We start from the raw sequence: 12,425 nt of genomic DNA on the forward strand, positions 1-12,425 counted from the left end.
AGCAGACGAGCAACGCGCTGGATATGCCCCTTCCGAACCCATTGGACCTCGCACAGCTCGATACAAAGTGGATGGACGAGATCATCGCGAAAAATCAAGCGGAGCGGACAAAGTTGGAAGTCGAACTAAAGACTTATAGCAACAACATGATCAAGGAGAGCATTAGGGTATGTGCTTGCTTTCTCTGAGGTTTCTTTCTGAGACTGGACGAACGGTGAAGATGGCCCATCGCGATTTGGGTGACTTTTATAGGTCAACGGGGGACTATGCCACTTCGCTGAAACATTACACCAAGTCACGCGAGTTCTGCACTACCAGCCAGCATGTCCTCGACATGTGCCTTTCTATACTCGAGGTACGAGTCATTGATTCTACTTTTGGACTTGTATGCTGATTCTGCTCCCTTCAGCTCATGATCGAACAACGCAACTACTCATCTAACAACATACGTATTCAAAGCGGATGCAGCTCTCGACTCCGCCGCATCCGCCGCAGCCTCATCATCCAACAACGGCGGCGATTTGGCGATGGCCACCACCGCTGCCGGTGCAGCGAAGAAAAAGGGCACTCTTAGCAGTGGATCGTCAGCAGAAAGGGATACCTATCAATCCAAGCTAGACTTGGCGAGCGCACTGTCATATCTGGGGCAAGCGAACTACGAGAAGGCTGCACAGTGCTTTTTGAAGTTGAGCGCGGCGAAGGATTTGGGGGATTGGGCTGGCAAGGTTCGTTTGTCTGACTGGGTTATGAGCATCCTCTGACGTGGTGGATGTAGCTTATAGCCCCGGGCGATATCGCGATCTTTGGCACCCTCTGCGCTCTCGCCAGCTTCTCTCGTTCGGCGATCAAGAGCCGGGTCCTTGAGAACTCGATCTTTGGGGCTTATATTGAGCAGGAGCCGTATATTCGGGAGTTGATCGAAGCTTACATGAACAGCAACTTCAAGACTGTTCTGGAGCTTTTGTCGCGGTACTCCGTACGTCCGTCCTTCTTTTCTTGAAACGACCCTTTGACTTAGATGATATCTTAGACGCGTCACTACGTCGATATCCACCTCTGCCCGCATGTACATGACTTGACGAACCTCATTCGGAACTGGGCCATGGTGCTCTACTTCCAGCCCTTCGCCACCATCAAGCTCGAGCGGATGAGCGCTGCGTTTGGGTGGACCGTCGAGGAGGTCGAGCAGCAAGTCGTTGCATTGATACAGAGTGGGGCTATACAAGCCCGGGTTGATAGCCAGAACAAGGTGGGGTTTCTTTGCCCTCTGCGTTACCATCGGACCCACAAACCGACGCTCTTGGATAGAGCTTGCAAGCTAAGAAGACAGATTATCGTGCGGAGCTTTTTGCACGTACGATTAAAGCCGGGAAGAGTATGCAGGCGACGAATAGGAAGCTGCTTTTGTGTATGCGGTTGTACGTTGTTTGATTGTTTTGTTCTTGTTCTTCTGAGCCCTGATGTTTTGTCCATAGGCAACAAGCGGAGTTGATGATTAAGCCTCCCAAAGGAAACGCTCATCACAGCGCTTTGACTGATTTCTTGCAGAGCGGATTGTTTTCGCTGTGCATCCAAATTGTACTACATACATACTCTCTTGAATGCGCGTGTTCGAGCTTCGAACATCTTTGCGTGCAGAAAGTGATCACTCAGCACAGTGCTTTGATTGACTTCGTCCAGGGCAGTCAGGATTGAATGTTGTTGTGCATTCAAAATTGTGCTATGTACACCCACTTCAACACGCGTTAGAGCCTGTGCATACGGAATGGACCCCTTCCAGCTACACCCACTATCTTGCAGCAGGTTACCTTAGGGCCTAGCGGCAACCTGCAGCGGTGAACATACACGGCCCCATCACCTTTCATTTTCGTCCCTAGGCCGATGCAAAGCTTGTCAAGGCTATACCCCCAAACCACGCCATCTCAAGCACTGATCTTCCAAGTGGCGTTAGCGCCGGTTCACTTGCAACACCATTTCCGTCCTGCGGCTTTTCTCGTTCGACGGGGGTGGTGCGACATAGACACAACGTTTCTAAAGCTTCGACATTGAACATCATACCGGAATCTCGACCGAAGCACTGTCCCAGTTGTGCACCACCATACATGTTCACGAACCGAGCTGGCATCATCTTGTAGGCCTCCTCGAGTGTTGGCTCACGGTCATTTCTATATTCTTGATATCCAAGATCGTAGCTTCCTTTCTCGCCTCACGATCCCGAGGCCCTCTTCATCCCACTCCACAGATGCTCCAGCTTGGCGGACGACGTTCTATAAAGAGTGGTGGCAGGCAACGACCTCAAGAAAGAGGCTGCGGTCATTGTCGATCCAGTGTGGCCTCGCCGGCCCACTTTGGCGGACGATTTCACAGAAGTTCGATTGTTATTGGTAGAGCTGCTGGCGGAAACGATCAGGCTGTCGAGCTATCGGAGCGTTATGGATGGGAGATCAGCCTCTGGACTGGCCCCAAGTGCCGAAGAGCACGCAGGAGATGCGCTTGTGGTTTTGCACGGAAGAGGATGTGAGATTAGCGAATTTCGGTCAAGTGAAAACCTGGCTTATGAACTCGCGGGTCGAGCTGGTTAACGATTCACGACTCGAAAGATTCGGGAATCCTGTCGTATTGGATGGCGGTATTGAACGCAGAGGAGCTGGAGTCGGACCTGATCCGAACAGAATCCAGATCAAGCAGAATCGATGCGTGGCCTAATTCCTACTGGTAGTGTACTGGCTGTATGGCGGGATGGATCCAAGAAGTATTCATTTAAGCTACCCGCCAGGCAGTCTTCTTGCCCGCAATCTTTTGTAGACCTTTGTCAGTGGGTCAGGATCATCCGGTAAGAAGATATAGACGCACCCAAAGCTAGCCTTGCCGTTTGTTCCATTACTCCATTACCATAGTACGCAGGGATGTGGGATCCTTCAAAGTTACCCACCCCCCCCTACTCGCAAGAACGCCTGGGGTATCTAGCGCAAAAAACCTAAAACTTGAAAACAAACGTCAAGAACACCACCAACGTTGCAGATCCAGAAGAATAAGGCTCAACCAGATCTCGATTATCACAACACAAACGAGTACAACTGAGTCATTGTAGGGATACTTAGAGGCAACCCAGAAAGCCGCGGTTGGTGTTGGCGTAGAACAATCACGTCACACATTGATTGGGTTCACTCCTTTTTTTGTCAAAACTCTTCCAGACCAACTGCATCTCTCCTCCCTCTCACAACTCACCCACAATGGGTCCTCTTTCCCCTTCTTCCGCTTCCTCCTCATCTTTTTGAAGGGCAACACCTCCTCCTCCTAATGCCAATCCACTTCCTCCTCTCACTCCTCCTCATCGATACCAAACTACAACGCAGATCTGAAAGTCAAGAATTACCTCAACTCAAGCGAACCCGTCATTCCGAACCCATTCGACTTTTATCCGAGTTATAACCCCGGCGATAGGATCGGCGCAAAGTATGGCGCTGTTACGCTTTCGAAGAGCAGGATGCACTTGGGATGCACCTGGTCAGCGGTGCGAGGATTCAGAGGGTGTCGAATAAGGCGCTGGCGGGTCAGAGTGCTGCTACATATCTCTGTTCTTGGCGGTTCGGGTGTGTATCCTCTTTTTCCTTCCCCTTCCTCTTTCCACCCAGAAACTCACATACCACCGCCTATGCAGTGTCAGCATGCCACGGAGCAGGGGACGACCCTATCTCCCCTACATGCTGTCCATCCCGCTTCTTCCAGCGGCGGAACACCGTCTTTCCACACCCGACGACGGAATTGACGAATGGCGCCCTGCGACGCACGAGTTCGGGATACTTTGGGTATTGTAACTCGCACCATTCACCGGATCGGGCGGATTTGGTTATTATTGAGCTGGATACGGAGGATGAACCGTACGTTTTTTCTTTTCGTTTCTTCGCTCCTTTCTTTCTTTCGTTTCTTCCTTCATACCACCCTTTTCGCTACTGTTCGTTATCGACCGCCTTGCGCCCGCCCTTTTTATCACACACCTCATTGCCGCCTCATCGTCACCCCCGCCCATAATATGGACTTTCCCACACCAAGCAAGGGTAGCCGCCCACGAGGCCATCCTATCTTGCTCGTTTTCTCGATCATGTTCTCCCGTGGCTTCATACTTTTCACATCCTCCATTGACCTCTGCCATGTCTTCATTACGACTCTACCCTTTTCACATCTTCCATCAGCTTTGCCTTCAGCTTTGACGACCATTCTCCCTCATGCATAACCCAACTTCTTACCCATTTTTTTTTGCCCGGAGAGTTTCGCTTCCGGTGCCCTCCTTCTCCATCTCCCATTTCTTGAAAACACCCTGCGTCTTGAAGCCCCAACTTGAGCTTGACGATTGGGGTTTTCGTGTTGATTTCCCCACTTTCAATCTCATTACCCCCTCGCTCAAACATTTTCCCCGTTGTTGGTCGGGAGTTTATCTTTCTTTGAGCGCGACGAGCCTACCTTTTTATCTCTCATACTTCTGCTCGTTTTTTGGAAGACGTGGACCCTCTTTCTTCTTGTCGCGTTTTCATGCAGCTTCTCCTTCGATTTGCTCGTCCTTTTGATCCACTCTCGCCCACTCAGCTTCATCCTGTGCATATTTCTTTCTTTCTTTCTTGAAAGCTCCGGAAGGGGCGTCTTTCTTCTATTCATCGCGACCGAGGACTTTTGCCTCTCTTTCTTGTCATGCCTTGCTGGGGGTCGAGCTTGAGCTTGACGATGTGTTGATTTTTTTCGATTGTCAAATATCATCTCCCTTCGTTGAGGGTCGGGGGTGCTCGTGGATCCTTGTCCTTACGTTACATGACCTTACCTCCCTTCTTTTTCTCGTACTTTTGCTCGTTTTTGGCAGAAGTGTGACCCTCCTTCCTTTCTCTCTTTATGTCGCGTTTTCATGCGGCTTCTCCTTCGGTTTGGTCGCCCTCTTTATAACCTTCAGGTGTCCCCTAGTGATGTTTGGCGGGCAGCTGTGCACGTTTCTTTCTTTCTTTCTCACTTGTGTCTGAAAGCTCTGGCGGGATTGTCTTTCCTTTGCATCTATCGCGACCATATCTTTCTTGTCAGGTCTTCTTTTCCTCCCCGCTTGCCACTTCTATCCTTTTCCCGAAAGTTGGGGTCCACCTTCTGTCATCCAATTGTGACTCCCTTTTTGTTTGGATTGAATGCTTTTCGTTCATCTTCTGCGTTTTATCGTGCCCCCCATATTCTCGGGTTCACCCCTTTAGTTCTTCTGGTCTTTTATGTCAGGTTTCTCCTGTCCCTCTGCCTCCCCACTTCATCCTTCAACTTCTTTTAGTTAAACCTTCCTTTTAACGTTCAATTCTCCTCTTCTCCCTTCTCCCTTGAGCATCGAGACTAACCTATCCCACAGGAACCAAGACATGATGGACCACTTCGAAATCCTTATCCGCTCCATCCTCATCAGGCCTGACAAACCCGCCGTCCTCCTCCTCGGCCATTTCTCACCACAAACACACCAAACACACGGTTTTGCAGGACCAGACCACTGGCACAACATCGTCGCGCAATTCTATGACGTCCCAGACGTCTCTGTCAAATCTGCCCTCTTCCCCGATTACATGCGTGACCCAAAGTCTATCCAAAAGTACTTTGGCGATCCTGTCCTTGCCAGCCCTGCGGGGCATGAACTTATCTCGGAGATACTCGTGGCGTACTTCCAGAGTCAGATATGTACGGCGTGGAGCGTGGCTACTGGATCATCGTACGAAGCCGTCCCAGTGCACACTGCAGGGTCCGAAGGAGGCGCAGGGGATGCCCATGGGCTCTTTGGGGGCATCGGTCAGCGCCCTGGAGTCCCCGAGCCAGAAAAAGGTGATCTAGCCGTTGACGCAGCTGTGGAAAAGAAGATGGCAGCATCTGCAGCTGCAGCAGCTATGAAAGACCGGGGGGATTCGTCTTCCTCCTCCTCCTCTTCCCCCCAACTTCTCACCGTACCTTCTGGCCGAATCAACACTCAACCAAACGGGAACCGTCCTTTCGAAGAGATCGCATTTCCGCAAACGACCTCATCAACCCCTTACCACCGTCGTTATTCTACGGCTCAGGGCGGTATGCTCACCATCCGAGCGGGAGCGGGGGCGATGCCCTGATTACGGCTGCGCATTATTGGCATTCTGCGCTTCCGACGAGCAAGTTGAGGATACCGATACAGGTTGGTGGCGGGGATATTGGGGTGTATTATTTGAGGGAGCCGGTTGGGGTTGTTGGGGAGGGGAGTTCGGTTGAGTGTTAGGTTGATGATAACTATGCGGGTGCGAAGGTTATTGAGAATGCGGCGGATATTGGGGACGCTATACCTACGTACGTTGCCCTTTCCTTCTTTTCCTTCTTATTCTTCTACCCCGCGCACCTGTAGGTTGAAGATGATCGACCATTATGTTGGACGAGGTTCTCATTTCGTGGAATGTCAGTTGTTGGGTGAGGAAGGACAGAGTGTGCCTATGTTCAAGATTATCGGGATTTTTGCGACATGAACCCTTGTTACTTATTGATAGGGAAGGACGTTCCCTGACTTTTAGGATGTAGAATATGATTTTGTGTAATGTGTGTATTCGAAATCCACACGGTATGACTAATTTCGATTTCGCCTTGGATGACCACCACCACAACTACTTACAATCCGCCCCAGTGCCACGCCTTCAAGATTGCGGAGTTATGTGAACTGGAGAACTTCCAGACAATTTTTACAATTTCAACTCGCAGTGCGCACCACAACTCAGTCAAAACACCCCCGGTATTAATCCAGGCACCCCTTGCTTCAATACCACGCAAGTTGCACGAAATGACAGACGCCCTGACACTGCCCCGCCGTGTCTTCCCTTGTCCTCATCTCTCGCGCTCATAATCATGGCCGACCAAATCTCGCCCACTGCAAAGAAATCGAAGAAGAAATCCAGAGGCATAGGAAAACTCTTTCGAGATCTGATCAAGCGACCCAATTCTGCCAACGACTCGGCTTACCAGTCGAATTCCACTGTCTCCTCTGCATCAGGCGCTCACCATGCAACTGATGCAGGAAATGCAGAGCCGAGGGCTTCAAGTAACTATACTATTGGCTCCATCTTAGCGTTATCGGTGTTGACTTGACTGGTATCCAGGCAGCAATGCTACCTTGAATAACAGTATGTACTGTCCTGGACTCCTACCTCGCAGACCTAGCCGATTCGGCTCATCCTCTAGATCCTACTGCCCCCTCCCAGTCGGCAAGGCCTTCGTCAAGTGTTCCAGATCTGCAGGGTTCCGCCGTGGGTCAAGGTGAGATGCGATTTCAAGCCGAGTCCTTGTGTCTGACAGGTTCATATCGGACTCGTGTAGAAGGGGACGACCGCGAAGCCAGTCTTACATTGACTCCTGTTGCAGGACCAGTCTCGCCGAACACTCAACCTCAGACCTCGGATTGGAAGGCGACTGCAAAAGAGGGTGTTGAGGTGGCTGGGCGGTTCACGGAAACGCTCCTCAAGAAGGTGCCGGGATGTGTCAGTGCAAATCCGGTCCAGATGGCATTCTCCATCGCTAAAGTGATCATCGAAATAAAAGATGTAGGTTGTCGTCTCTTTTTTATCTTTTGGGCGCTGGTCAACTATTATACCAGGCGTTTGGAAGCAACAAAGACGAGCTTGTACAACTTCTCGAAGAAACGGCAAACAGACTCCTGACTGTGAAGAGGACGGTGGTTAGCGGTAAGGCCGCAGAAGAGGCGATGGAGAATCTCAGAAAGTACGTCGTCTGTCATGCACCAATAGGATATCATAAAGAACATGTAACCATCCAGGATCCTTGAGGAAGAAATGAAGAAATTAAAGGACCTCGCCGATAAATCATTGGCTATACGGATACTAGACAACGAAGCGCAGGGGACGAAGATCCAGCAAATTTTCCGAAGAGTCGAAGGGGCGACCAAGGCCTTCTTTGTGCTTACCATTATCATTATACAACATTATGTATATTCACATTCGTCGTTCCCAGCTCGAAATGGCGATCAACATCCAGCAAACGGCGAGTCAGATACACGACGATATCAAGGTAAGTGTTTAAGTTTCCTGGCCTGTACCGCGCTGATTTATTGGACAGAGAGCGGCCCTGGATCGTTTACATCCCTCCGAGAAGGCTGACCACAAAACCGTTCTCGAAGAGCAGGGCCTGAAGCGTGAAGCGTGCACGTACGGAACGCGTGTCAAAATATTGGAGGACATCACCAAATGGGCTAACGAACGCTCATTGGCCAGCCCGCGTGTCTTCTGGCTGACTGGACAAGCTGGGTCTGGCAAAACCACCATTGCGTATACCATAGCCAAACTGTTCGAGAAGGAGGTCAACTCCAACAAACACACCCTCTTGGGCGGCAACTTTCTCTGCTCACGACAATTCCAAGAAACGCAAGCGCAGACCCGTATCCTTCCCACCATCGCCTACCAGCTTGCTCGGAAATGCAAATCATATGCAGACGCCTTGCATGTTGCCGACAAATTTGACTCCGTTAAATTCGATGTTGCCACCCAGCTGACAGATCTTCTTGTCGGGCCTTGGCAGCAGTCCGAAGGCACACGGGAATTAGAACGATTCCCATACCTGATTGTCATCGATGCTCTCGATGAGATTGGAGGCGAAGGAGGATCGGCATTTCTAGGTGACCTACTCCACACAATCGACAAATACAAATTAAGAGGTCTCAAGTTCCTTGTCACGAGCCGGTCAGATCCTGAACTCGTTGAGCGCTGCAAAGCATTCACGTCCGAGGCCGTCTGTCGTCTCCAAGATGTGCCAATCAAGGAGGCCAAGTCAGACATTAGGGTATACTTGAGAGACAAGCTGAAGAACCTTGACGGCACTCCAGAGCTGACCGAGCTTGAGGAGCGGGCTGATGGCCTCTTCATCTACGCTGCAACTGCGGTGAAGTACTTGACCCCAAAACGCAATATCAGTGTTTCTGAGCGGACAAAGAGGCTTAAAGACCTCCTTTCCAATTCAGTTTCCGTGAGGGGCGCTACAGAGGCCTTGATTGATGAAATGTACCATCGAATTATGTTCGACACCTTTTCGCCGCTCAAGGGAGAGATCTTGATCGGCAGGTTGCACATCCTCTATACCTTCATATGTACGGCTGAACGTACGTCCACCTCCACTGTTGCTGCGCTCGTCGCGGACAGCGACAATGAAGCTGCAAGGGCCGTTCTGGATGATCTCCACGCTGTGCTTTATTCCCAAGACGATCGAGTTTTTTGGTACCATGCCTCCTTTCCTGACTTCATTTTTGATCCAGCACGGTCAAACTTCCACTTCGGCGACGGCAACTTGAAGGAGTACTTTGCATTTTCATGCAATGAACCTGCCCATCACAGTCTTCTTGGCGAATCTTGCTTCCACATCATGAAGTCTGGTTCTGATAAGAAGCCTGATTCTGGTTTGCGATTCAACATGGGCAAAATACCGTCATCCTTCCTGTTCGACAGTGATAACACCGCGCTCGCTGCAGAGGTTAACAAAAACATCAGTGCCGCCCTGAGGTACTCAGTTCGGCACTGGACTCACCACTTGCCCTTACCCCAGTTGATCAAGACCGATAACCTTTGTGGCCTCATTTCGGATTTCCTCCAAATTCGCGTCCTGTTCTGGATTGAGGCCATGAACCTGCTCAGACTACGCAATCAGTGCACTCCGATGCTTCAACGTGCACGTGAGTGGGCCTTGAAGGTACGAACTGTAAAGTTTGAGCTGTATTGCAACAACTAATGCTGTCAATCAGTGCGGGAATGGTTATTTAGAATTGGCGCGTGACATTGGTGAAGCTGCCAACTTCGCTACTTATTTCACTGGGAGCCCGGCTGCCCAATCAACGCCGCACCTGTACATCTCGGCGTTGGCGACATGGTCACGAAACACCAGTCTCTCTCGGAGCTGGAAAAAGCAATTCACTCGCATCCCTGCCTTTACGCATACCAAAGGCGGTATTGATTTGCCATTGATGACCATATCAGCTGGGGCAAACATTAGATCAGTCGCGATTTCGAGCGATGGGACGCGGATTGTATCTAGCTCATGGGGCAGGTCTGTGCAGGTGTGGGATGCATCAACAGGTGTGGAGCTGAAGAAGCTGAAGGGTCACACTGAGTCGGTCAATTCGGTCGCATTTTCGAGCGATGGGACACAGATTGTGTCTGGATCCTCGGACTATTCTGTGCGGGTGTGGGACACATCGACCAGTGTGGAGCTCAAGGAGCTGACAGGCCACACTGATTCGGTCAATTCGGTCGCATTTTCGAGCGATGGGACATGCATTGTGTCTGGTTCGCAAGACAGGTCTGTGCGGGTGTGGAATGCATCGACAGGTGTGGAGCTGAAGGCGCTGAAGGGCCATACTGACACTGTCAATTCGGTCGCATTTTCAAGGGATGGGACACAGATTGTGTCTGGCTCGAATGACTGCTCTGTGCGGGTGTGGAATGTATTGACAGGTGTGCAGCTCATGGAGCTACAGGGCCACGCTAACCATATTCGATCGGTTGCATTTTCGAGTGATGGGGCACGCATTGTGTCTGGCTCGCTTGACCAGTCTGTGCGGGTGTGGAATGCGTCGACAGGTGTGGAGCTGAAGAAGTTGAATGGCCATACTCAGCCGGTCACTTCGGTCGCATTTTCAAGTGACGGGACACAGATTGTGTCTGGCTCGTGGAACATGTCTGTGCGGGTGTGGGACGCATCGACAGGTGTGGAGCTGAAGCAGCTGAGGGGCCACACTGATTTGGTCAATTCTGTTGCATTTTCGAGCGATGGGACATGGATTGTGTCTGGTTCGCAAGACAGGTCTGTGCGGGTGTGGAATGCATCGACAGGTGTGGAGCTGAAGGCGCTGAAGGGCCATACTGACACTGTCAATTCGGTCGCATTTTCGAGGGATGGGACACAGATTGTGTCTGGCTCGAATGACTGCTCTGTGCGGGTGTGGAATGTATTGACAGGTGTGGAGCTCATGGAGCTGACAGGGCCACGCTAACCATATTCGATCGGTTGCATTTTCGAGTGATGGGGCACGCATTGTGTCTGGCTCGCTTGACCAGTCTGTGCGGGTGTGGAATGCGTCGACAGGTGTGGAGCTGAAGAAGTTGAATGGCCATACTCAGCCGGTCACTTCGGTCGCATTTTCAAGTGACGGGACACAGATTGTGTCTGGCTCGTGGAACATGTCTGTGCGGGTATGGGACGCATCGACAGGTGTGGAGCTGAAGCAGCTGAGGGGCCACACTGATTTGGTCAATTCTGTTGCATTTTCGAGCGATGGGACACAGATTGTGTCTGGCTCATGGGACAAGTCTGTGTGGGTGTGGGATGCATCGACCGGTGAGGAGCTGAAGGAGCTGAAGGGCCACACTCGTCCGGTCACTTCGGTCGCATTTTCGAGTGATGGGACACAGATTGTGTCTGGCTCGTTGGACAACTATGTGCGGGTGTGGGATGCATCGTCAGGTGTGGAGCTGAAGGAGCTGAAGGGCCACACTAACTCTGTCACATCGGTTGCATTTTCGAGCGATGGGACACAGATTGTGTCTGGCTCGTGGGACAAGTCTGTGCGGGTGTGGGATGCATCGACCGGTGAGGAGCTGAGGGAGCTGATGGGTCACATTGGGGAGGTCACTTCGGTCGCGTTTTCAAGTGATGGGACACGGATTGTGTCCGGCTCGCATGACGAGTCTGTACGGGTATGGAATGTGTCGACAGGTATTTTGAGTGATGGAGATGCGCGCTTTGCTTGGGATCTGGCAGACTCAGACTGGATTATCTCTTCTCGGGAGAAAAACCCCCTTATGTGGGTGCCAAAGGAAGCTGATTTGCGCACACCTATCAATATTCTCATCATTTCTCAGTCTGGCTTTGCTACAGTTGACTTTGATCAGTCTATGATTGGTGTTGATTGGGTTCGCTGTTATACACCATAGCTACAGTCACTTTGTCGATTATACATATCATTCTTCCGCACAATGCATCTTTTCTCCCTCCCACAATGGGCTCCCTTTCCCCTTCTTCCCCTCCTTCACACATCTGGGTCCCTGTCTTCTTCATCCTCCTTCGTCCTAACGCCAATCCACTTCCTCCTCCCACTCCTCCTCATCGATACCAAACTACACCAATGCAGATCTAAAAGTGAAGAATTACCTCAACTCAAGCAAACCCGTCATTCCCAACCCATTAGACTTCTGTCCAAGTTACAGCACCGGGGATGGATCAGCGCAAAGTATGGCGTCGTTATGCTTTTGAGGAGTAGGATGCACCTTGGGAGCGGCGCAAGGATTCAGAGGGTGTTGAATAAGGTGTAGGTGGGTCAGAGTGTTGCTATCGATATCTCTGTTCTTGGCGGTTCAGGTATCTGTCCCTTGTTTCCTCTTTCCACATCTGCAAACTCACGTACAACT

At 51.0% G+C, this 12,425-nt stretch overlaps 1 protein-coding gene across 1 annotated transcript in view; it reads left to right on the forward strand.

Annotated features, from left to right (window-relative positions):
- Nucleotides 1–1,407, forward strand: part of LACBIDRAFT_144193 (uncharacterized protein) — a gene marked incomplete at both ends in the record, with an annotated part of 3,305 nt that extends 1,898 nt beyond the window's left edge. The window contains 4 exons of the mRNA XM_001889226.1: nt 592–725; nt 776–976; nt 1,031–1,254; nt 1,311–1,407. Coding sequence (XP_001889261.1) covers nt 592–725; nt 776–976; nt 1,031–1,254; nt 1,311–1,407 — 656 coding nt within the window. The remainder of the gene's footprint in view (nt 1–591; nt 726–775; nt 977–1,030; nt 1,255–1,310) is intronic.
- Between the last annotated feature and the right edge of the window lie 11,018 nt (nt 1,408–12,425).

This window comes from Laccaria bicolor, genomic scaffold (assembly GCF_000143565.1).
Source record: "Laccaria bicolor S238N-H82 LACBIscaffold_64 genomic scaffold, whole genome shotgun sequence".
NCBI lineage: Eukaryota > Fungi > Basidiomycota > Agaricomycetes > Agaricales > Hydnangiaceae > Laccaria > Laccaria bicolor.